Here is a 26048-nt window from a genome sequence, read left to right as displayed (position 1 = left end):
TAATGACTCTTAACAGCATTTGTAATTTTACATTTGATATGTAGAAACTTTTGTTAATGGGGAAATATTTGACAGATGAAATAATTGAAATAGCTGATTAAATGAAGCCTCTGACTAAATGGGTCAATCAGTGTAGCTTAATTCCTTCTTGGAACTTTGTTCTTGCAAGTCAGAGTTGCCTTCTATTGCTGACTGTTAAAGCTTTTATGTTTTTTTGTTTGTTTGTTTGAGGTATTGTAGCCACAATAAACTAGACAGTTGTATTGTTTTCATGATTTTGATTTTGTGTCCTTTAAAATTTAACAGCTGTGATGAAATGCATGGTGGTTTGTCAACTTGCAGTGTAGGTATGTCCTCTGGCCAAGCCCTTGCTGTATCTGCTAAGATCAGTTCTGTGGCTTTGGTGAGAATAGCTGGGATTCTGCTGCTGTTTTGTTCTCAGAGGCAAAAGGGAACCTGAATGATGCTAAGGAAAAATTTCCACAAGTGTTGTCAGCTTTCAGGGAATCACAGAATGGCTTGTGTTGGAGGGGACCTTACAGATCACCCAATTCCAGCCCACTAGATGAGATTGCCCAGGGCCCCTTCCAGCCTGGCTTTGAACACCTCCAGGGATGGGACACCCACAGCTTCTCTGAGCAGCCTCTTCAGTGCCTCACCACCCTCAGAGTGAAGAATTTCCTCCCAGCCTCTAATCTAAACCTCCCATCTTTTAGTTTAAAACCATTCCCCATTGTTCTGTCGTTATCTGACTGAGCTTTCCATTTGTGAAGGCAATAAATAGGGGCTGAATCATGCCAGGTACTGAGAAAGCTTGGAAATCACTGTGCCGTGAAGCAATTTGTGTGGTAAGGGGTCTGGGCTGTGCTTCCCCAACACGGCGGGTTTCGGGAGGGCCGGATGGCAGACGGGTCCGTGCTTGGTGCTGTGGGCACCCTCTGCATAAACATGCCAGGAGGGGCCAAGCACGGTGCGGCCCTGCCATGGGCAGCTCTCTTCTCTTCCTCCTAGGCTAGGGAATGCCGTGCTGGCCTAGCCCCAGGCCGGGGACCCCAGTGTTCCTCCTGCCTGGGGTCAGCTGGAGCCCAGGAGCAGCTGGTGATGGAGGCTGCACGTAGAGAGCACCGCACTGCCTCCAGACACGGCTCTGCCCCTGGCTAGAAGTGTCTGTGAGGTGCCGTGCCTGAGATAATATTCACGTCACATGCAATCTGCAGGCTGGGTACCCTGTCTGCTAAGAAATGAAAGCTGACTGTTTAAAATCAGCCTTGCGTAGAGAGAGATCCCAAAATTTCTCCGGTAGTGGTAGGAGGAGTCATACCCTTCCTGCCCTCTCCTGCTCTCAGGCCTTCAGTTTGGTGCTAATCCTCCAGAAAAAATGACAGAAAAAACATTGGAAGTGGCATTTTAATGATTATAACCTCATCTGTGGAGTTAATGCATTGTTCTCAAGGTCATTTAATCAGAAGCCTTTTCCTTGCGGGAGGGGTGCTGGTACCTCGTGGTCTGATCATTTAACTTGAGATGTAGTTTTAGAAATGTGGGAAGAAAAAGTGATACTCCCTGTTTGATTTCATGTCAACTGTAAAACATAGGTGACTTCCAGGATGAGAACGAGCATATACGTTGGTGGGATTTTCAGTTTCCAAATCTGAAACTCTGTCCGGCTTCCCAGTTAGGTGTCAGCTGAACAAACGCGATGTGTTCAGGTCGGCATTAGGTTTGGGCTCTGATCTCAGTTTTGAGGCTAGATCAAGGGAATGTTTTAATGACCAAAACTGCAAAAGGGCTTGTGAAAATTTGATGTAGGATATTAGAGATTTTGTACTTTAGGTATCTCTGGGCGGTTCAGCCCCACAAACCGACCCATCTGCTTTCGGGGTTGGTGTCCGCTCATTCTCATCACCAGGGAATTTTGGGCTGTGTATGTTCCCCAACCTCCCCACCCCCTGCCGAAATGAGGTGTCAGGAAGGAAGGGGGGCAGTGCGGTATGAATCACCTCTGTTCCAACTGTAGCAAGGAACTTTTTATTTGAGTCTGCGGCGGAGGGGGCTTCCCCCTGCTCTACGTGCCGGCATTGTCCTCGCTTGCTATGCTGATCATGCCGCCTGGCTCTGCGGAGACTGCACGAGCAGAGATCTGCAGGGGAGAGCTGTAATTTATAAACGTATTTAAGAAAGTATTATAAAACATATAAATCTGAATTTCTGCAAATAGGAGATGACCTTTCCATGCTTAACACAACAGCTGAAAAAGGATGGCTGGGGTGGTACGACGGCGATGGAGAAATTGAATCCATGGTGCCTTTTTATTGTTCCTTCTGTATTGCTGGCTCTATATTTAGAAGCTTACATCACTTTAGTTATGATGACAGTCTCTCCTCCCGCTCCGCTCCCTCCCTCTCCCCCTCCCTCCTTCCCCTAGGATGGATCGGATTTTCATACCACTTATGAATCCTACAGATCTTTCAGCAGGATTTTTCTACAGCGTGTTCATAAGTGCTGCTGCGGAAAGTGATGTACAGAAGGAAGCAGTTGCAGCACGTAATGTCACCCTGAAGGAGGAATGGAGCTCGCAGCACCGCTCTCGCTGCCTCCATTTGTGTAAAAGGGTCAAGAACAGGGTGGAGAGCTGTATTTTTTTTCTTACTATTATTTTTTCCTTTAAACAGGAATTCCTGAGAAGCCCTAACAAGGGGCTAACCTTGCCACAAAGTACAGTGATTCATTTAAGATGCCGAAGTTAAATGGTGGGGAAAAAATCAGAGAAGCATGCCAGTGACACTAAATCAAGCAAGCTTTGCCAGCATCGCATGGGGACGCATCCAGCTCATGCCGCAGCTGGCACTGCGCACAGAGCTCCGCGCTCGTCATCGCCTGCCTTTTCAAAGAGATTTAAAGTACTCAAATATATTGGAATAACCTCTTGATGCAGGTGCCACTAATGCCTAAAATATTTCTGCATTAGGCTGCTGTGTTTGGCAATTCCCGCTCGCAAAAACTGTATCAGAATGAATTATTTTAGCCCAAAACATCTTTGCCTGAGCGTGCGGTGACAGATTGCTTTCCAAGCAGCTGGGCTCCCTCCCCAGCCCCCTTGGCAGGCTCGCAGTCAGGGCGCTGCGCTCGCTGCTGCCCTCGGAAAGGGGGGGAAGAGGTGGGGGAGCAGGCGGGGGGCCTGCTGCTGCTGGGGGACACGCAGGGACAGCGTCCCGGCAGGCGGCTCGGTCGGAGGACAAAGGGACAGAAGTCAGCAAGCCGGCTGGCACGCCGGCAGCCTGCGCATCCCCAGCCAGCACAGCGATGGCTCTCGGATCGGTGCTCGCCTTCGCCGCGGGCTTGGCTCAACGGGCTTGTGTTTTGTGATTGATCAGGGCAAAGTGCTGTCCGATGGGTGTCTGCTGCTGCCAGCCACGAACTGTTTCTGATTTGTGGAACGTCCATTTGTGGTCTTTTTAAATGAGAGGAGACTCTAATCCTGTTAAACTGAACGTGAGTTTAAATTCTGGAAGGCCTTCCTGCCCTTCTAAAAACAACCCGTTTTTCAGTGACTTAGCCTTGTTAGACAATTGGAACATGCAGATTTATTTAACAGTCGGGAGCATTCAGATAGTATTATGGGAGGATAAAGGGAATGTGATGCACAGAAACATATGGAGTGATGCTTCAAGCGTGAAGAGAAACCAGTGTTAAGAGACAAAGACCTTTTTTAATGCAGAGACTGCATACCAAAGATTTTTTTCCCTTAAGATTCTCTGAAAACCTGGAATCCTGCTTAAAACGAGAAAGGCGATTTACTGCCTGTGATTCTGCCTGTTCCTCACAAGCATTTTGATTGCGATCGCCATGGAGCAGTCTTTGTATCTGCTTTTTCCCACCTCCAAGTTCCTTTAGGTTTGAGGTTTATCATTTAGCAGATCATATATACATAAACACAGCGCTGCGGGCAGCCGGGGGCTGCGGAGATACACGCGTTAAAACCCAGAAATTAGTGGGGGGATGCCCCAAAAGCTCCAGCCTGGAATTAGGTCAGGTTTTCCCCGGCGCGGGCGGGCTGGGCTGCGCAGGAGCTGGCTGCATCCCCAGGGACGCAGCCGCCGCGCTCATTGGCGGCGCGGGCAGAGGGATGATGTCATCCTCACTTAAAGGCAAAACTAGAAGGAAATAGAATTTTGTTCCCATTATTGAGCCCGTGTTTACAGTAGTTGTAAAATATGGCATCCACGCCAAAACCTTGAGCGGATTGAATTTCATGCACAATGCAGTGGGTTTAAAATGCAGCTGGGAGATGAATATCTGCCTGGGTTGGTTCAGGGGGAGAGTTGGTGTGCTATCGGTGTGCGTGCAGGCAGGGAGAGGTTTCCTTTGGCTGGCTGCTTTTTTTTTTTTCCTTGATACAAATTGTGATGGTGGTAACTATAATAATGCAGGTAACACTGCGTGGAAGTATTTGGATGTTCATGGCTACTGAAAATTGATCAGCGCGGCTTTATGTTTGATGTTTAAGATGCTTTTGATTTAAGACAAAATGTGAATTATTAGGAAAGATGCGATACAGTTGTATGTGAGTTGAAGCTGGTAGCTGGGCTATTGTTTAGTATCGAAGGAACAGTAAAGGAAACAGCTATTTATGTAGCTGGTGTAATGCCTTTCAAAAGCTTAAGGAATTATCTGAAAATCTTTCAGCTTTTAAAAACAGACATTGGCTTTGCAAATTTTGCAAGAGCGGGACTAAAGTTCGATTTTTTCCTTTATGCTTCGATATAAATTAAACCCCGGTACTTTATGAAGCCTGGCTGCATCCATTTCATTGTCGGGCAGTGGTTAGGTGAATTCAGACAGCAGCGCTAATTTTTGTCCTTTAAGGCAGCTCCGGAAGGTGCCAGGGGAGGGGTTTCCCTTGGGCTAAGGCCCAGCTCTGGTCATAACTTGGGTCTTACGCCTGGAAGAATTCAACGGCTGGCTGCCTGCTGAATGGAGCCTTTGGCTGGGGACAGGGTGGGGTGTCCTGGTGCTGGAACTTGGCTTCTGAAGTGTGGGGATCTTCTTCCACGTGTCCGTCCATTGGAATAGCTTTCTGTGGATAGCCTCAAATGGTCCAACTCAGTATTGAAGAGCAAGCAAAAAAAAAAAACAGAAAAAGGATTTTTGGCCCTTGCTGCCACCAGGCCACTCCCTAGAGATCCTCCTCTGCGTGGAAGGTATGGCCTTGGAGCTGGCATTCGGTTTTGGAGAATTAACCTCAAGTCTGATGCAAACGGGGAATAAGAAGACGTGGCGATGAAAATTCTTTCCAAAGAGAAGAAAACGGAAACAGTGAGTGCCCCTTCTTGCAGGTGAAGTAAACGATCCCGAGAACTAAATACCGGCTCTGACAGAGCCAGCACCCTCTGCTCCTGTCCTCTCCCGTCCTCCCCTCCCCTCGCGCAGCAGCAGCAGACATTTGCCTTCTAGGAATTGAAAGCGTCGCGGCAGTCCCAGCTCAAAGGTGTGGGATCTCGTAGGTGCTTCCTCGGAGCAGCTCTCCAGCAGGCTGGGCTGCCATCCAAGGCACTGAGCTGCTGACAAATATTTCGGATTTTAGTTGCAAAAAGAAATGATAGAGCTAAATTGACTACTGCAGAATTAAGGCAGTTCTGTTATAAATGGAATTGGTCTTGATTGGAAGAAAGAAAACCTAACTTTTAGCATGTTTCATGCCCACTAAAAATTATGAATATTAGAAACATCACCTTTCAATGAGGAATTTCCTTCTCATCCTCGATAAAGATCTGCTGATGGGTGGATAGGATGAGATAAAAATGTTGCGATTCTTGTATGACATGTATGTAAAAGCAGGAATTGTTTGATTATGGGTGTATCTGTGCATGCATGCATACATGTGAGTGTCTGCAGGGTTTTTTATTTATTTTTTTTTACCTTTTCTCATTTCTAAATCTGGATGCAAAGATGAGAAATGATTCACCTAAATGCTGTTGAAAGCCTGAGCAGATATATGAGCTCCAGGGTTTTTGATTTAGAAAAAGAAAAATACTCAGAGCTGCAGCATGTGCATTTGTAGATCCTAAAACGATATAAAATGAAACGTAGAGCAGGGGTGTTTTGCTGAGCAGTTGTTGTACCGATACGTGTGTTTATATTAGGTCAATAAAGATGCTCTGCTGGCTGCATCTGCAGATACAGTAGCCAATTGATCTAATGCAGTTTCTAAAGGCTTTCTATACAGGTGATGTCATCCTTTTAGCTCGGTTCCCCTCCCACTCTCTTTCCTCCTTATTAGATATTTCATCTTGCTGCGGAGCATCCAATCGATGGGAGCTTCTCCTGAGGGAGCTGCTGAGAAGCAAGCAAAGATAGTAGGAATTAGGACTCCAGCAGTCAGTCTTGCTGTAGCCATGGACGTACTGTTTTGTCGTGCATTACAGAAGTGTTTTAATTGGAAAAGCTAGGCGTGGATTAACCCTAGTATCTGGCTGATGCATTAGAATACTAAGCAACACTGCGGAGTTGTAAACTGCATTAAAAAAAAAAGAAGGGGGGGCAAAAGAGAAAAGGGTTTGTATTGCAGAGGCTTTTAATACATTCCACAGTGCAAACCTGTTAGAGCATATATCCTGGAGCTACAGTCTGGACACTAATTCAATTTTGCAGTTATGACGGACAAGAGTATAAAGAAGAAACTTTAATATCCAGGGCGTGGGATTCCTGAATTGCCTAGGACGTTGAAGAACCTTTGCAAAATTTGATCTACAATATGAATGTGAAGTTCCCGAAAAGTGAACCTGAAGATAAGCCACTCGTAAAGGCATTTCAGTGAAGAGAAAAAAGGAATTTGAAGAATTCTTATCTCACCTTTTTATGTATTGTTGCTCTAACCTGCAATTCTAATCCATTTCAGAATTAATTCAATCTTAGCAGCACTTTTTGGGTACGCGCCTCGTGCCTGGGGGAACCTATGGATATTTGTGTTTGAGAAGCTAGGAAACATTCTGACTTGAATTTATGTGCTTGTTAAAACTGGAACATTTTAATAGGAATTGCTGCTGCTGCTAACTCACTGCAACACTGAAAACTACTCTGACACAGGAGAAGCTGTAATCGGATTCAGTGTGAAATTCAAGCCTGACAAGTTGCATACATGTATATTTGCTGCTTTGGTTTATGATTTTTAAAGAGAATCCAGAGAGGATTTTACTAAATATTTTTCGTCTGAGACTTTTATTTGAGAAAGGAAACTTTTTTTCTCAGCCTAAGAAATGGCTTTTCTTGTTCGATGTTATGCCAACTGCCTGCAACCGTGGGCCTCCAAAGTAAGTACGATTTTGTCTGTGATGCATTTCCCTGAAATGTATTGACAGCCGTGGTGCTGTCTGTGCAAATGCTCACTTCTCCAAAGCCGAGTGCTGCTCGGGTGAAATGCTGGGCTCTGGCTGTGCATGGACTGTTCTGGCAGAATAATTTCTGAACGGGAAGGGGGGACCTTGAAATCTTGGAATTGTTTTATACGCTCAGAGCTTGCAGATTAACAGGAAGTATAAAAATGCCATTTTGTTACGAAATGTGTAAAGCTTGCTTTTTAGCCTATTAATATCCAAACAAGTATAATGGAGCATAACATTTTTATGACTGTTTGTCATTACTGCTAACTTGAAAATACTGATATACAAAACCACCGATGTTCTGATTTTTTCAGGCTGCATGAAACTGTACTGCTTGCTTCCTTTGTGCATCGTTATGGAATCGGTTAATTATTTAGCCAAACTACGTAATTACAATTAGCTTTAAAGGACACAAATTATTTTGTCTGTTTGAAGATGCAGTATTTTTGCGAAGCTGGGGAGGGAATAGTGTTTCTTTTAAAGAAGGTAATGAAATCTAGAACGTTCGAGCAAACCAACCTACTGAGATAAAAGCCTTTAAATTAAGAATATACACAGTTTGCCAGACTCTTGCAATTTGGTGTGCTTTCTCAGAAAATTACTGGAGTGACTGGTTTTTTATTAAGACTGCTCCCGGTACAGTAACCCAAGACACAAGAATTAACTTACAAAGCTGAGGCCAGTCAAATACACCTTTTCTCCTACAGTTTTTGTATTTATGTTGCAGAAGCTCCTGCAGGCTAGGCTGAGGATTGTGCAACTTTCTCGTGTGTCAAAGCCAGCAGTGCTGAAAGGCGGTGGGTTGAGATCATGAGATGCGGTGGTGACTTTGGAGCAAGAAATTTGCTCTTGACTTCGGTCCCCAAAGTTTGAGGTCCCTTCAGCTTTAGGGACCAAGCGATGGGGCAGCCTGGAGAGGCACAAGTCCAGCTGGGTGCTTGGAGTTCACGGGCATAAGGGTTTTTCCCTGCTTATTTTTTTTTCCATCTGACAATGTAAATGGAAGCTCACTGTTTACAGGGAGGAAGGGTGGGAAATGCTGGGATTTAGGGTTTCCAAGTACAGTTGCCAACATTAATATCTGAATACGGGTCCGTGCTTCTGGCCCATCTTGGCTGTTTGGCGTGTTTCAGCTGCGAAAGCCGAGGGGAGCAGCCGGGACTCGGAAGGGACCTGGTGTGCTTATGACGGCTCCGAGCCTCAGTGGTCACGTTGGCAAATTTTGGCCTGTTTGTGTCATCGTTTGAGTCTCCAGTGTACGTGTGGACTCCTTTACTTCCTTCCCAGTCTGTAGACATTAAATATGAAGGGATTGGTTTCCTGAAGCTTGTCTAGCCTGCACCACCCTTGTGGAGAAGGTCTGGACGTGTAATATTGCTTAAAAACTGGGAATGCTTAGTCACGTTTGTGCTTCAGCTGAGGCTGCTCTTTCAGGAGAGTTTGGGCCTAAGTGAGAAACCACAAGAAAAGAAAACCTGTGGTCAAATAAGGGTTTGTGGAGGGTGGGAAATAACAACAACTGGAAGGGCTTTTGACCCCTGTGTCAACACTGAGGACGATACCTGGTGGATTGCTGCCATTGCTTCGCTCATTTGCTATTCAGAAATGAAATGCTATAAAACATCGTGGAGAAAGATGTATGTATGTTTGGGATTGTTCATTTCTTTTTCTTTTTTTCTTTTTTTTTTTTCTGGCTGATGCAAACTTATTAACTGGTTTAGCATCCCGGTACACAGATAAAAGTTGTCTGTGAAACCAGCACAGGAAAACCCCTTGTAGCCCTGTTCTGAAAAACCATCCAAAGCTCCCCAAAATTCCTGCAACCCCCCCCAAAACCTGTAGAACTCATCACTTCTCGAAGCTCTGCAACTCTGAGAAGTATGCATAGGATTGAACACACCGATTATCTGAGTTATGTCAGAGTTCGTTCTGTTTAGTTTTTGATCTAAACTTTGTTCCATAAATCTGTTTCTGTGATGGGTGCTTTATAGTCATACCTATTGCAGGAAAATAACTGACTTCAGAAATTCTAAAATACGCAAGCTTGTAACTTTAAACTTGAAAATGTCCAGTAGTTTATAACCCCATTCTGTAGCTGGATCTGGTTCTTGCTGTAGAGCAGTGACCATCTGATCTTCCATTTGTTTTCTCAGTGGTTACATTCAAAATTCTGTAGGCTTGCAGAGGTATCTGTCCCAGATTTTTTACTGAGTTGCCTTTAGAGTGAGGTCCAAGACAGCAGTTTGAAAACGGACTGTTGACTCAGGTGTAATTATAGCTGTCCTGAATGTGCCAGTGGCATTACATCTGTTTAATCAGAGCAAAGTGAAGTCACACTCCTTGTGACTAATCAGAAAGGTAAGCTTTTGTGAAGGTGCATGAAGGAGAACAAGGGGGTGATTTTTTATGGCTACCCAGAGGTTCTGGGGAAGCTGCCTTTTGGAGATGGCACCCCTGGGAAGAGGAGCTCTGGGGACAAGGGGTGTCTGTGCCCACTAACATTGTGTGCACCCCTGGGAGCGGGGTCTGTGCCTTTTGGCTTCCAAAAGTAAAAGGGATGCAGTAGGCATCTGTAAAATAACCAACACAGTCTACTTTCCTGCATAACATGCTGCTAAGAGGAGGATAATCTGAGAGAAAACTTTGAGGAGGATGAATTTATGCGGTGCACCTGAAGGTTGGCTGCCGAGCCATGCAGCCCTTCTGTGCAGGGCCTCGTGGAGGTGAACGGTATTTCTCAGGGCTGTGCTGGTACTTGGAAAGGTGTCCAGCCACAGTCACTGCTGCAGGAAGGTGTTGGCTGTTCCTTCTGCCGGCTGTCTGGAGGCACCAGCGCAGGAGCAGAGCCCCACGTCGGAAGCGCATGGTGAGAAATGTCTCTGCCCTAGGGACCGTGCGCTCTCTGGGGCGATAGGCTGCAGAAGATGAAAGGCAAGAGATGCAGGCATCCTTCGGCAAACGTGGTGAATGGGATGAGCAGCGAGGAGTGTGGCAAAGCTGTCCCAGCTCTCAAGCCACTGTGGCTTTGGAGGGACACAAAGGAAAGTAGAGGACTGCTTCCACAGACACTATACTTGCAAATGAGGCACTCAGCTTATGCTAAGCAGGATTCCTATGGTACAAACACATTATTTTAATGCAAACAAATTATTTATTTCAAATGCATCTCCACAAGATTTTGATTGTCTTTATAATTTTGATGGTAACTTTCTCAGTGTCTGTTGACTGTAATGCACTGTCTGATATTAAACTCTTAAACACAGACACGTTACGAAGTTGGCATTGAGGAGTTCTAAGCCTAAGGACTTAGATGTGTAGGGTTCTCCGGCGACAAATTTCATGCACAGCCTAAAATTCCCAAGGCTAGCGTGCATACATAGCTGCCCTATTTGTGTGGCAGGAGGTCTGATGGGGGAAATAGGAAGTGGTCGGATAATGTGTCTGTGCAGGATATTGAAAAAGGGATGCTTTTTGAGATAATGTGCTTTTTACAGAAAAGGATTTTTGACTTAATTTCTCAGCTTCTAAAGTGTTCGGTTCTGAAGGGAAACAGTTTCATTTAAGATCCCAGGTGCATGTTAAAATTGTCTCACAACAGTAGACAGCAGCTTATTTTCTGCTTTATCTAGGTTATCGAGGCTACCGAGTTCTCTTTTTGCTGTTCAGATAAAATCTGTTAATGCTAAACATGATAACAAAAGGTAAATTTGCTCCCCAGAAGTTTGTGCTGGGGTTAGAGCAGAAAACTTGCAGTCATTTTGCAGCCCCATTCCTATTCCTGCTGCTGTCTTGCAGGGATGTGATGCAAGCTTTAGTTAACCATAAATAAAAGCAGCCTAACATCATCTTCCGACTTCAAAGGGCATCAGTTTGATCTCTGAGATCCTGAGCTGAAACCTTCACGCAATTAAAGATTATTTTCAGCTCATCAGAAGAAAAACAGAGCTTGGATAGTGGCTCCTTGATTTGATTCGATGTCATCCTCGTCTTTGCTAATGCACTCATGTGAAACGTAGCCCTGGTAGCATGAATTTTAAGTGTTTTTGGTGCAAACAGAGTAACTGACCCTTTGCTTTGTTTTTTCAGTTGATTTTGACAGCATCTTTCTCTTCCTCTTGACCTCGCGTCTCCCCCTGTGCGTCCTCTGTGCCTGCAGCTTCCAGCTCAGCTTTCAGTGGTGCAGAGCCCCCACTGCCACTTGGGGTGGGTGGCACCCATGGGTGCTCATCCCCCCCCCTGCCTGAGCTCCTGGGCACAGGCACACAGCCTCTGACAGCGCTGTGAGCTCAGCTATTCCAATCACTGATGGTTCTCTCACCTCCTAGCCTCTTGGTTTGTACACTTTGGTCCTGTTTTGAGGTTTTTGGAGTTCCGGCCAGCTCCTCAAAAATATTTATGGCCGTTCCTTTTCCATATTTCCTGATCTTTTCCCTCTCCACCCCCTGCAATGGCAGGATTGCCTCGGTTCTGTGCTGCAGGAGCACAGCCTCTGGGTGACTCGTGGTGCAATCTGAGAGCCGAGGGCTTGGAGGACCTCTGAGGGCCTGGGCTGCCGCGTGGCAGTCTGTTACGCTTAGCTGTTTAGCTCTGCTTTCTAAAACAACTTGTGTGATGTTTTAAGGAAAACTTTTTTCGTGCACTTTTTGCTTGACAATTTATGAAGACCAAAAAAAAGGTTTAATAGGAGCAGTGTGGCCATTTACCCTAGAAACTTGAATTTTCTCATACTCCAGTGTACAATAAGTTTGATATTAAATGCAAGCACACATCTTACTGCTTTAAACAGAAGCAGCCTCTTCCTGAAGGATTGTTTTTATCGGAAATTGGCTCTTAATATGCAAACAAACATCTATCTTTTCATTTATTTCCTCCTGGGCTTTGTTTGTTTTAAACCGGCGTTGTTGCAGGGCTGCGTGCAGCCCGCAGCTCACTCGGGACCACCCCGTTGTGCTCCTCTCGCGTCCACGAATGCCTTTCTGTACGAGCGCAGAGGCGATGGAGACGGAAGGTTGGTGCTCCTTTGTTCTCCGGAGGGGCTGGGGGCCTGGTTAGCGAGGGAGGCAGCCCCCAGTGGCACGTCCACGGTGTGCCGCATGCTGGTCGCGTTGGCCATGCCTCCCATGGCTTAGGCCAGAAAATAGTTGCTCTGTATTAATTGGTGGTTGTAAAAACTGCAGCTTGTGTTTACCTGTTGGGTTTTCCCAGTATTAGGGGGTTTCATCAACGCTTTTTTCACACCAAGGAGCATCTTCACAGCCAAGGCTCCCCCTTCTCCAAAGCCGAGGTATTTCTGTGTCAGATGCCGAGCATTATCGTGAGTTAAAGCGGAGAAGTTATCTATAATTTAAACGTATGAAAACCAAATTAAAATTGCATTACGTATGTAGTTTAAGGCAATACCAGAATTTACTTTGAAATTCTGTCCTCATGTCACCTTATTGTTACTAAGGAAACGTAATACTTTTGAGGATTGTGTTTTCTTTGCATGGTGTGAGCCATAAGGGCCAAGAAGTTCTTGGCTGCTGGGGGCATAGAGCAGCCTCCAGGGGGTTGTATTTTTTTTTTTTTTAGTGTATTTTTTGTTTTCCTATTTTCTTTTGTAAGCCTGGGGTTATTTTAGGAAGACTGCAAGGAATGCTTCTCAAGGCACTGCAAGGCTGCCGTGAACGGTGTTGGCCTGGTCGCTGTTTCTCTAAGATGCTTGCGGGTAGTGCGTGGAGCGAGTCCACACCGCAGCTAATGAGCTGAAACAAGGTCTGGACAAAACCTGTCCGTAGGAGCATCCTGTGCACGTTTTCCAAAGGGCAACTCGGAAGCTGGGAGAGGCACCATTTTTCTTTGCACGATGTTAGGTTACAGGCGTTCAGCTGAACCTGGTGGGCAAATATTTGATCCATTGATTGCCACTCCCGGGGCTGAGCTCTCGGCAGGGCGGCTGGCACTCAAGGAGAAGGCTGGATGCTTCGGGAGTTCAACCTCAGGACTGATCATGGCCTTCGTGGAGCCAATAAATAAATAAAAATCAGTGCTGCTCTTTAGAAAATCATTGCTGCTCTTTAGAAATCTAAAGAAATCTTCTTTTGTGCCACTGGCGGAACATCTGTGGTCTTTGAGGAGATGCTTTTGTTTGCATTAAGTAAGTCGGCGAGTGATGTCAGCATCCGTAATTCAGTCGGGCTCGTCTTGCCCTCAGAGGAACAACTTTCTCCTCTCCCATTAGCACAGCTCTGCATGTGTTTTATGCTTACACACGTCTAAACTGGAGCAGAACCGTGGCTTCTATGCAAAAAGTGAGCATGTAAACCAGAGTTAATTTTATATAAAATTACCTAGAAAAAAGGGCTAATGAAAATATTGAAAAATAACTTCGCTCTAGTGATCAGTGGTTTCTCACGATTTTACTCATGGGATATATGAGATATTTGTCTTACTGAAGCTAAGGAAAAAAATATTGATTGTTTGTTTTTCCCTTCTGATGGAATAAATGGGATGGATGGGAACAAGAAGTGGTGTATGGAGAGGTTTTACTTGGCAAGAGGCTGACTGCACGTGTGTGCGAGTTAACATCGGTGTTTTTGGGCTAGTCTGTTGTAGAAAGGAAAAACAAAACTGACTAAAGAAACACATTAACTGGTGAAAATGAGCTAACGGGTTATTGAATTGCAGGCACCAAGTGAGACCAACAAAATACTTGGCAAATAAAATGCTAGAAAACAGGGTGTGCTACTGATGGTACAGCTAGCAAGGCATCCGAAGAGAGAAATTACAGAAGTAGCTGTGCCGACAGAGCACAGAAATCCAGAGCAGTGCTCCGGTGCTGCCCAGGGCCAGTCAGCTGCTGCTTCAAAGCTGGTACAGACCAAGGGAAGCTTTCTGCCAGTTCCAGGGTGTTTTTTTCTGCATGGAGCCTGTTTCACGTGGTCGAGTCTTTGATCACAAGGTATTTAAAATAATGAGTTGCGATGACTGTGATGTGGGAGGAACGCAACTCATCACATCGGTGGCTCTCGTCACAGCTTTTCTGCCGTAGTTCTTTAGCCAAGGCTGCTCGTAGTCTTGTTATGTGTTAGCTTTCAGCAGTGGGAACAAATAGCAAACTTCGGTGATGGGGATCCAAAGACTGAAGGTGCAAATGGGAAAGAAAATGAAGAAATGTGGGCAGAACTATTTTGTTCTAATGGTAACTCTACGAAAGACTTTGAATCAAGGGCGTCAATGAAATAAAGGCATGCGAAGGGCTGGGAGGAGGCTCTTTTTAACTGGCAGGTCGTAACAGCCTGAACTTTCTGCATCAGCCAAGAAAGGGAAATTGCTGCCCTTGAAACACTTGGCTGTGATGGAGCTCAAGTGGGAGCATTTCCTAAATCTCAGGGGTTACCAAGTGCAATCACAGTTAATGCCCTGAGGGTATGTTAATGGGTTCCAAGTTAAAACATTGAAAACCTTTTAATGGAAAATCACGAATGATTAGCAAAATAATAAATGTGTGCCTTAAAATTGGGATTGCTAGGTGGCGTAGGGGCGCGGGGGAGAGGTGGGCGCAGCAGTGTGTGCTGGGTGATGGGTGTGTGCGATGCGGGGCTGTTCCGTGGGAAGCAGCCCCCTGTTTCTGGATATTCCTCACGCTGGCAATATTTCAGGGAACTTCAGAAAAAGAAAATAAGGTATAAGGTTACTGGCAGCCCGTGAAACCAAGGACAGAAGATTTGCTTACGCAGCCTGTAAGAGGACAGCGTGTTCCCTCTGCGTCTGAGGCTGGTGCTTCTCCTGTGTCCAGCCGGGATCGATCCGTGGTGAGCTCAGAGACAGCGACCTCGGAGAACTGGTGAAACACTTTGCTATCAAGGAGTATCAAATAAAGGGCAAGCTGAAACTTTTACTTCCTTACTGTCCGTTTTCCTTCCAGTATTTTCCATTTTTAACAGATGCTATACAGCAGGAGAATTACAGAGACTGTGCTTCCTGCACCCGTTCTGTTCTGGTGGTGAGTCCTTTGGTCAGTGCCCTCACTGCAGGGTGTTTCTGAACACATTTAATAAACATGCCTCTGAACGCAGGATGAAACATGATGGATGAGGCTTCTTTTACATGTAGCAAAAGGTAATCCATAGGTCCTTTGCCCGTCTTTTCAAGGCTATTTTGCCATTTTTTGTATATGCCCTTCCAACCTGTGCTTTAAGGTTATTCAGATTGTTCCAGGAGATGCTGTTACTTATTTTCAAAACTTGCAAATTCACAGAAGCAGCTTTTCAGTAGGAAAGGTACCAGCAGACTCTGACATCAGCCACCCAGGGACTGCAGCATGCGGAGCATGGAGCCCTGCACTGAAGGAGGCTCTCAGCCCTTTCCCTGTAAAGAATGGGGAACAGAGGGACAAAACTCTCACTTCACCCTCCTATACATTAACTTCTGCCCAACAGTAACTTACAACTCCTGTGTCTGCTTTCTCTCTGTATAAGCTCTGCAATGACTTTCTATAGCCTTAATTTTTAGGCAGAGCCCTCCTTTGGAGCACGTAGAGGGAAGTTTATCCTCAGGGTAACATTCATCTTCAGCGTGCTTCTGAAGAGCAGGTTGGTGGCCATCTCATAAAAGATCCCATAATTTGCTCTGTTGTACAGGGCATGTGCGGTCTTAAAATCTGCCATACCAAAATTAGCTTTTAATTTAATTCCCAAGTATTCTGTGTGACTTCACTGCTGAGAGTAAATGGTGTTTACGTAGGAAGCGAATGTCACTGCAGACGCACTCCACTCGGGGCTGCAGAAGTGGTCTGCTCCTTGTGAAATACAGCGTACGTCGGAATTTGTTCTCCAATTAATTTCAAAATTACAGACATAAGACTTGGAGAAAGCTGGCAGATCACTTGTATAGCCTGTGTGACCATAGGTATGGATATCAATATTAATGTGAAACTGAATTAATTGTAAAGACTCATTTAGAAAATGAATGTTAGTTGGAAATCCTTGTTCAAACACAGGCGTCCCCGTAGCGTGGCAGTTTTTGCTGTCTGGCCTGCATCTTTGGCTGTCAGACACCTGAGACTGGATTTCTGGAAAACGAGATCCTTTCAGATGTGATGAAGGGAGATACAGCTCTGTACAGCACTGGATAGCTGTAAAATGTTGAAATCTGTACGTGTAAAAATTCAGTGTCGACAAATTGCTGCAAAGCATTTGGTGGCAGTGGAGGAAAAGTACTGCGCCTTTGTAAATCTGGGGTGGGATTACTCCTGTCAGAACTAATTCTTTTTGTCTTTTTGCAAGATAGGGCTGCAACCTCCTTGTTTTGGAAAATCTGGAATTGAATTGGTATGTGGGTTTCGGTTCAATCATATTTTTTTTAAATTTGTGGTTCTTTTTAGGGTAGGACTTCTCCATTCCTAGAAGTTGAGCTAGAAACAGAGAAGCAATGTTTTCCTAGGTATAGTACCAGCAATTAAAGCACGCTTTATGCTTTGTAGTTTTTATGTTGAAATTATTATTGTTTTACTTTGGCAAAGTAAGCTCAAGTAAACTTCACAGAAAGATGCACAAAGTAAAAACTTGGATGTGACAACTACTTAATCGTTTGACAGTGGCCTAATTCTTAATGACAACTAGTTACTGTGGCTGACAGTATTGTTTCACTGTAATATGTGAGTACATATGCCCCAGAACAGCCCAAAACTTGTAACATTTTAGGAGGTCTCTAAGTGATTCTGCCTTTCTATTGAGAAGTTTGTGCAAGAAAGATGAGGAAGAGGATGCGTGCCTTGTGCGTGTGCTGCCGAGTGCACCAAGTGCTCAAGGTGGGCTACAGAGCACCGCTGCCGTTTAAAGTGCAGCTGTAGACATAAGTAATCTGTCACACAAAATAATATGGGGATTTTTGCAAAGTCTGTATATATACACACATGTTACATGGTCTTAATGGCTCTTCACTGCTGACAAAGTGCATACACCGAGCAATGGCATGAAGTATCTGAACTTTGAGATGAGATGGAAATGGGTCGTTTTAATGGTTAAGACGAGAAATATCCACTGTCCCGTGATGTACAGAACATTCGGTGTCATTGATTGTGTAAAGAACTGAAACCAAGAGCATTGAACACGCTGCTCCTCCAGGTAGGTTATTTTTCTTGCTGCTCTTGTGTTGTCTTCAGTCAGTAGCTGGTAGATTTTGAGAAGTCTAAGGAGTATTTCGGGTGGGGAAAGGAGGTGCCAACCCTTTTTTTTTTTCCCCCCTGAGGAGTTCCCTGGTAGTGAATGTAATACTGCAAAAGCCTCTCTGTACAAACAGCCGGTGAGTCTCTGCTGGGTGGTGCCTGCTGTACAGGAAGGAATATGCAATTTTCTCTAATGTCTGGTGTCTGGTTGGGGTGTGTAGGCGTGATTCCATGTTGTATGAGGTAGGTGACTCCATTTCTAGCTGAAGCACAGCATCTCCGGGCCTGGCTGGTGCAACAGCCTCTTGGTTTGGTGCCTCTTGGCTGGGAGCTGTCGGGAATCTCAGCAGTCCGGGGAGAAATGATCGTGTATCAAACGAGCCTCTGCCCTCGTCATCAAACGAGGCTGAGGAAGTTGATAATTCTGTATTAGATCAAGATGTCCTGCCTTGCCTGTTTAAACATAAAAAGTGTACTTTTGGAAGTATACCTTGTTGAAAAGTGAGAAGGCAGAGCTGGGCTCCGGGGAGAGCCCGCACTCCGAACCTTCGCCCTTGGGTGCAGGGTCGCTGTGGTCCATGGGGTGCTCCTTAATTCTCTTCTTCAGCCTTGTTATGATAAACAAAGTGATTGAAATGCAGTGTTTATTTTGAATGGTTAATTAGGAGTGAGATATATAAGGCTGTTCTTCTGTGGGATTTGTGTTTTTGGACAAAGTTACTGGCTGTTCAAGTTGTTCGTGACTGACGTTTATAGCTGTTATGCGGTATTACTAGGTTCTCACCTATTCTTTCATTCTTCTTAAATTTTCAACTATTTCAGCTCAGTTTCAGCAAACCAGTGAGTGTCTGTACAGGTTCAGATCCCAGGTCCGCGTAGCCCCACACTGGTCCCCCAGTGTCACACATGGCACTGTGGAGCTGTTCCTCCAGGACACCTCATGCAGTAGTGGGCACAGTCGGGTGCCTGTCCCCTCCTGGTTCCTCCCTTCCCATTTCAATCCTGCATCCCCCATGCACCCTCCCCGGGTTTTGCCCCTTGCCTCTGACCTCAGTGGGTTTCTCCACACTTTTCCCCAGGACCATCCTTTTTACGAGGATGCCCAAGGACAGGAATCTGCCAGAAGCCTCCTTCGCAGATGCTCAGCGAAAGAAGCCCAGCCTGCTGTCGCCTCCGAGCCCTTGTGGCAAAACACGCTGCCATTGGCACGGGCTTCTGAAGGACTCAGAGTTTATTTCCTTCTCTCAGCAGCTCACATACGCCACTTGCAATATCTTAAAAACCACTCTGTTGGTTCAGTTCTTCTGGAGTCCCTGTACTTTCCTGGCTCTGTGGGAGGGCAGAGCTGGAGGTGGCTGCGCGGGCTGTAACTTCTGCTCTCTTCCTCTTCTGGTCTCCTCGTTTCCTCTCCCTGCGGCTCAGAGCTGCAGTATGGTGTTTCAGCAGGAGGTCTGTGCCGAACGTCCCCTTGCTGGGAAAGGTCAGGCTCAGAGATGTGCGAGGTGTCCGTGTCGGGGCTGGCTGTGCCAACAGCTCGGATTCGGGTTCCAGGCTGTAACTTCTTGGGGAAGAAGGCAGGTGGGGATCGTTATTAGCTCAAATTCATGAGAGTTTCACAGATATTTAGGGTTTTCCTGCCTGTGGGTAGTATGGCACATGACTAACCAGAAGGTACCATATGTACGCACTGCTTCTGAAAGTTTCTAATGTGGACCTAGGTGAATGTTGCTGTTTTAACCTTGCTTCCATAACATGTAACGTTTCAAAATACTGATGCATTTGGAATAAGTTTCTAAGCTTCTCCCTTGTAGAGATGATAAGTGAACGTTTTTCGTTGATAGTTCAGATGATTTTAAAGCGCTTTGAGCAACTTCATTACCACATCCACGAGTCCTTCCCGCCCGCTGTCGTGTTGGTACAAACACATCCCATCCCCGTACTGCTGCTTAGCAAGCTCTGAAGGAAGGAACAATCGGTTGGGGTAATAAAAATGACATACAAAAGACAGAAGCTGTGATTTATTTTGGGAGATTGAGTAGAGTGGCAAGCAGCACTTTAAAGGTCACTGGTCTCAAATAAACCTTATATCTCTCTCCTATTTAAAGAGATATTGCAGCATTTCCTTACATTAACCTGCACGAAATGTCTTTTACAGTCACATTGCGGAGTCCAGCAGGAGCATCACAGACGCCCGTGTGCTGTGTAAGCAATGGGGACTGACAGCGGTGCTGGCCAGGGGAATGGAGATCAGCTCTCAGTGATTAATGCCCTGATTAGAAATGCTCCTTGGGGCACGGTGCTGGTGGTCTGAGCTAGTCTTCAGCGTGTATTTATGAAAAGTACAGACAAATTCCACACACAGCTCTCTTCTCATTGTGAGTTGCATCTTGGTCCTGAAGCGGTTCTCAGCCTTGCTGCTTAGAGCAGCCTTTGTCACAGGGATCTTAAATTGTACACGCAGTTAGAGAAGACAAACTGCTGGGGCAGTGCTGCCTGAGCCGTATTGAAAGTTTGTAAATCATTAGGAATCTGGATAGCTAGTTCAATTTGAACTGCCTGGTGTCAAGTGGTGCTACCATGGCCGTACAGACCTCTGGCAGAAGCTGCGCTGTGGGCAGCTGTCGGAGCAGGGGGATGGCGAGGACAGGGACACACGTGCAGCAAAACCACGGTCACGTTGAGGTAGGGGCAGTGAATCCACCCAGGCTGATTCATTCCACCACTTCCTAAAACTTCTGCGTTTCTCATGTACGCCAACCTCCAGCATGTCGGTGCCTGCCAGCAGCCCTCCTCACGGGCTGTCTTGCTGCTGCCTTTCCTCCTCGCTGGCAAGCAACGCGCTGACCGTGCTCGCGGGTGCTTCGCATCCTTCCAGGCCAGCAGCCGGCCCCGGGCAGCAGCAGGGCAGCGTCTGCCCGTGGCATGAGTGGAGGCAGTGTCCCAAGGAGGTCCAGGGGAGCAGCTTCTGCCCGCACCATGGCCTCCTCGGTGCCTTAGCTGATGCTCATAGCTCGGGGAGCTTTGGGGAGGCAGCGTAAAGCCTGCTGCCGCCTGTCCGTTAGCAATACATCAATGACGCTTTGATGTCAGTGTGCAGCGTAAGAAGCACCCCCTGGATTTCAGGTGAAGCCAGCTGGTACTCCCTGCTAAAATTAATTCTCAGCTCGCTCCAGCTCGCCGGTCGCTGGAGCGGTCACATCATGGTGAACGCCAGCTCCTCCTGCGTGCGCTGGCATGACGAGGGCTCCTTGCCCCGCCGCACTGGGTTCCGTCAGCTGAGCGCTCTGACCTTTTTTCTGTTCTCGAGTCCTGAAAATAGATTTTTTTCAGTCTCTAAAACTTTTCGGTGGCTAAACATAGTCTTCAAAGTGTTGTGTTTCCTTTGTGCCTGGATGACGTTCACTGCTTTATGTCTACTGCTTGGAGTGGGTTTTTTGTTTTGTTTTTAAATGGAGTTTATAAAAGTTTAGCCATGTTTTTCTTCTCAAACCTTTTAAACAAATTTTTCCTTTTCCAAATACACTTGGACATAAAAGTAGTAATCTGAAAGATAAATATCTTGCACTTTTTGAAATTAAGATGCATTCAAAACAGGACTATTGTAGGTATCAGCATATTGAAAACTAGTTTTGTAGTCTTCCTGTGTTTTCAGGTTTGAGTGACGATTGGCATTGGGAATGTAGTGGGGGATGACAGATGTCACAACATCCCCTGTGGTCTTCATGACGATTCTGAAAATTGAAATTACGGTTAGTGTGTCGGAGGACTCTCAGCCTTTTGTTTTGGGCTGAGACCTACAGCACCAGTCATGGCTCCAAACAAATCTGTGAACGAGTGTTTATTAAAGTGCTCCTCTTACTTAACAGTTGCCATTTATAAGGGTGATATCAACAACAGTGGTACAATACTGTCCTTTAATTAGTAGAACTGAATGTTTTATCTAGTGGCTGACGCTTCGGTGTGGAATTCTGTTTGTTTTACAGAAGCAGCCTTTTCCCTTGATCGTGATAGTTGATGCTGCCAGAGTAATTCAGATTTTTTTTCTGTATAAGAACTTTTTTTTTTAAAGGAATACAATGTAAAAAGTTCTTTTCATTCAGCTGAGCATAAACCAAATAAAGTATATGTATACAATAAAATGTGTTTACATATTTATATACGTGTTCATTTATGGATAGATAAAATAGAAGCACTATTGTATTTGCATGTACCAGAAACACATAATAGCCCCACTTTGTACTCATCATCATTAAAAAAAGCAGGCAGTTTATAGACCATAACTTTGTTTTAGGTTACATAACTCTTTGTTGTATATTGCTGTTTTCTAAGGCTATTCTTGAATTAAAGGCTTGCGTTTGGAATCAGTTATCCTTCATATTGGATTGCAGGATAAGCTAATGGTAAGGTCGTGAGCTATTTGGCTGGCACTGTCTCATGGTTATCTTACGGGCTCTTAATTCTGTTGGTGGGTATCAGTGAGCTGTAAAGACCTTTGCTTTGTAGAAAGATGAATCATTATCAGTTATATAAGATGAGAAGTATGATTGGGCAAGCTCAGTCTAAATTAACATTTTCTCAAAATACCTGTCAATACACAAGTGAATATTCAAATAGGTAACAAAGGTTTTACGGATAACTTTGTCAACAAATCTGATTTATGTGTCTTTTTCTTTTTTTTTTCCTGCCTTTCCCCAAATCCATTTTACTTGCAGCTTCCAGCCGATCTTACCAAGATGCATCTTACAGACAATCCTCATCCTCAGGTGACTCACGTCCCTTCAAGCCAGTCTGGATGTAGCATTGCCAGTGATTCTGGGAGCAGCAGCCTGTCTGATATCTATCAGGTAAAATTGCATTTGTTTCTTATTTTTCCTTCTCCTCCCCCAGCTGGAAATTGCATTTTGCCTTTCCTAATTGCTCTGGGTAACATTTTGTGCTGCTGTGGTGTCGGCTGTTTATCAGAAAACACGAGGTCAGGCTTCCACTTCCTAAGTTTGTTTGTTATTTTTGCTGTTGGCTGGCAGGATTTTGTCAGAAGTCTCTCAGCAGCTGTTGCACAGAATTTGTAAAAGTGTATCTGTAATGATACGTGCATATTCTGCTTCTGATGGCAATTCATTCCTTGTTTTCACTTGCTGTGAGTTCTGTTAGCAATGAGCTAGGTGACGGTGACCAGAAGAGGGTGGCGATTACAGTATTTGCAGGTGAACGTCAGTGTTTTACTTCATTACAGTTCTGTTAAATGCTGGTTAATCACAGCTTATACAGATGATAAATTATAATGAAAAATGAGTGGAGTTGCAATATAGAATGCAATAAAATAAATGTAGTAAATCCTTATACCATTTAGCATCGGACTTACACATGGAAATAATTTGGTTCCAGTTCATTTCTGGCCTTATCACATGTAGCAAAAACTTAGGGTTTGGTTTTGACTAGTCTTGTTAATATTGAGGATGTCTTGTTCCTATTAATTTTTTTCTGGAAGGAAGGAAATGGGAGTTAAACATTCCGTAAGCAAAACAGTGGCTGTTTATCTGCAGCTCCCTTCCCTGCTGCTGCTGCGCACGCCTGTGTCGCTGGGACAAGGTGCCACCTCCCCAGCTGGGAGAGGTGAAGCGCTGCACGGAGAGATGCTTTTCACATCTTTATATACCAACAAGTGCGTTGTTGCTTTTAAAAGTCACATTTGATGATATGTACTGGATTATGGAACAAGTTTCATGAAACTGTTTGTGCCTGTCCAATACCTCCTTCCTTGATTATCTGTGTTTGTTGTCACTAAGATATCCTGTTCTGCAAACAGAAGCATGGCCGTAAACATGCTTTCTGCACCAGCTGATTGTAGAAATTCCAGTGTTGCTTGTTGAGGAAAATCCAGAGATAACTTAGGTGTATTGTCTATAAAAGAACAAGAGCTACTGCCTCGTGTCAAATCGCAGAGCTATGTTCATGGGTGTCTTTCATTCTGGTTGATGAGGGTGGTCATCTTGGGTTTGTCTTGGTAACTGCACAACTATTCACTTTTAAGCTGAAAACTAATTACAATATCAAATCTTTAGCAACTATTTAGCATTATGTAGGTGTAACTGGATTTTAGACACCTGTTCCATTTTCGTGGGTACTGTTTGGGTACCGTTTCCACACCAGAAACGGATTGGTGATGTATCTTATTTACAGCAAATTATTGATAGTTAACTACAAACATCAAACATTAGAAGCAAAAATCCTTTTACAGCATTAAGTAGGAGAAAAATATAGAGAGACTAGACTGTTAATCTGTTATCTTTAGATTTGCTCACTGCCAGCTGGGGCAGCAATAGCTTGCATCGTAGATGATGCTTTCAAAATGCACCCTTGATTTCTGAGCGGCAGCATTGGAAGATTTTGTTCTACATTTGAATTTTGTTTTCCCTTGGAATCAAGTCTGTTGACTCAAAATAATTAGTCAAAATCAACAGAACTAGTCTGGGTATTGGACCCTAACGTCTATATATTGAGGCTGATGGGCGATTTTCCTGACTGTCTTCTGTCTGCCTGTCTACCTGAGTGGTTTGGAAAGATTGTTGTAAGTGAAAAGCTCTTGAAATATATTATTAATGAAGAAAATATCATTCCAGTAATGAGCGAATACTCTTATCATGTGTGGTTAAATGCATTTGAAATGTTGCATGCCTACTCTTCAGAAAATGCCAAAAGATCATAATAGTTAAACAAATAAGAATTACATAAAAGAAATAATGGAGTAGCATATTTATCTGCCCTATAACATAAACAGTGGTGAAATGTATTTTTGCCTCTGGAGGAGTTAGAAATTAGTTAATGTGAAAATGAGTGCAGATTTTCTGCTAACTGGAAGGAGTGAGGACCTTTCAGTTGGACTCTCCTTTTCAATGACACTCGCCCATCTATTTTTGCAGCCCATAGGGAACACGGATCTCTGTAAATGCTGGTGAGAAGTCTGAGGCAGGTCACCACTGTCAGCCTCACGTGAGATCTTCAAAGATGGTCACAGCAATACATGATCTAGCTGCAGTGTCATTAATTTCTAAAGACAGCACTGGAGAATCAAGCATTTGATAAACACTGTGGATGAAGACAAGACGTGCAACAAGCATGTCATGGGGGAGAAAAAGAAAAAGCTATGTTTTCCCCTCTTAAGTTTTTAAAGCATTTTTCATATCTTGTCCTATGGGTAATGTAAATAGTAATACACATAGTAGGCTGTCAAAGAATGCTGGGTATTTCACCGTGATTTATTGCAGGAACTTTAACAGTTAGTTTGGGATTAGTCCCCTATTGTTTGTTACCCACTTTTAAGTGCATGAGGTGTGCTAAAGTCATGGCACAGCATTTAATTCAGCATTATGTGCAATGACACATCAATATAGGCAGATTTTGAAATTAGAAAGTTTTTTTTTTAAAAAAAGTTCCCTCCAGGATTCATTACGGTATTATGAAGGTGGAGAAGCTCCCTGATACTCACAACAATTTGTAGCATGCTGGCTTAGTAGCTGAAAATATTTTTGGTAGCTTAAAATATAGCTTGTCATAAACTGGAAAATGTTGCTTTGCTTTTGCAGTCAGTTTCGTATCTATTGCATGCCAAACTCTCTAGGACTATCATTAGTGTCAGCAAAGGAACAGTAGTTTTTGAATAATATTTATTAATGTAGTCTTGATGTGACCTTTTGAATTAATGACATCTTAACATTAATTTTTACAGTAAATAGTGCAGCCATAATCCCAGAATAGGAAACTGATTGGAGCCAAAGAATGAAACATTTTTTTATTGAGATTTGGAAAGGATTTCAGCTCATCTGTGTACACTTTATTCATTGATAGTGTTGAAATGAGGTTTCACTTGTTCCAGCTGCATCTCAGTTCAGGATGTTAAACAGGAAATGAATGTAAAGCTGAAGGTGAGATCGGCAGAAAATGAGTTCTGCCCATAAGCACTGCTGTGAACATATTGTATTAAACCCTCAGTTGCTTATGAAAATAAATTTATGAAGGTATTTTCTCCCTTCTCCTGTACCATTACTGCTCCCTGTTGAAGCCTTCAGTCTTTATGTGGTAAAATGTCCAAACGTGTATAGTGCCAATTCCAACTTGCTTGGAATACAGCAAAGCAGGTCACTTTGTCAGACTGCAGACCTTTTGTTATATGTGTATATGTGTGTGTGGATACGTATATTTAAAAGTTTTTCCTACAATTTTTAGAGTACCTTAAATTTAATTTGCATATATATATATTTTCTTCATCTCATTTCTGACAATATACTTGGCTTCCAAGCTAGGTGCTTAGATAGAATTAGGGGAGGCTGTGTGCTTATGCGTGCAACAGTTGAAATGAGGGATTATAGCTTCTGCAAACAGCCCCTTTGACTCGTAACAGGTATCCTGATGGAAAAGTCATCCTGCAGGTACTGCACAGAGCAAACGCTGTTCTTTGCTCTTTCATGGAGTAGGCTTTAAGAAGACTGGCAGTGGTAACGTCGGTTGTCCAGCTTGTATTGCTA

At 44.4% G+C, this 26048-nt stretch overlaps 1 protein-coding gene across 7 annotated transcripts in view; it reads left to right on the top strand.

Annotated features, from left to right (window-relative positions):
• RAPGEF6 (Rap guanine nucleotide exchange factor 6) overlaps positions 1–26048 on the top strand; it is a 119014-nt gene that overhangs the window by 50211 nt on the left and 42755 nt on the right. For 6 of the 7 annotated variants that reach the window (XM_035338732.1, XM_035338735.1, XM_035338730.1 and 3 more), the window contains exon 7: positions 22239–22370. In XM_035338732.1, the coding sequence (XP_035194623.1) occupies positions 22239–22370 (132 nt within the window). Of the gene's footprint in view, positions 1–6188; positions 7311–22238; positions 22371–26048 lie in introns of those variants that run through there. The other variant, XM_035338734.1, reaches the window with a different exon arrangement.

The sequence above is a fragment of the Oxyura jamaicensis genome, chromosome 13 (genome assembly GCF_011077185.1).
Source record: "Oxyura jamaicensis isolate SHBP4307 breed ruddy duck chromosome 13, BPBGC_Ojam_1.0, whole genome shotgun sequence".
Lineage (NCBI taxonomy): Eukaryota > Metazoa > Chordata > Aves > Anseriformes > Anatidae > Oxyura > Oxyura jamaicensis.
The sequence above is the reverse complement of the archived record's forward strand: the minus strand, read 5'-3'. Positions and strand labels throughout refer to the sequence as shown.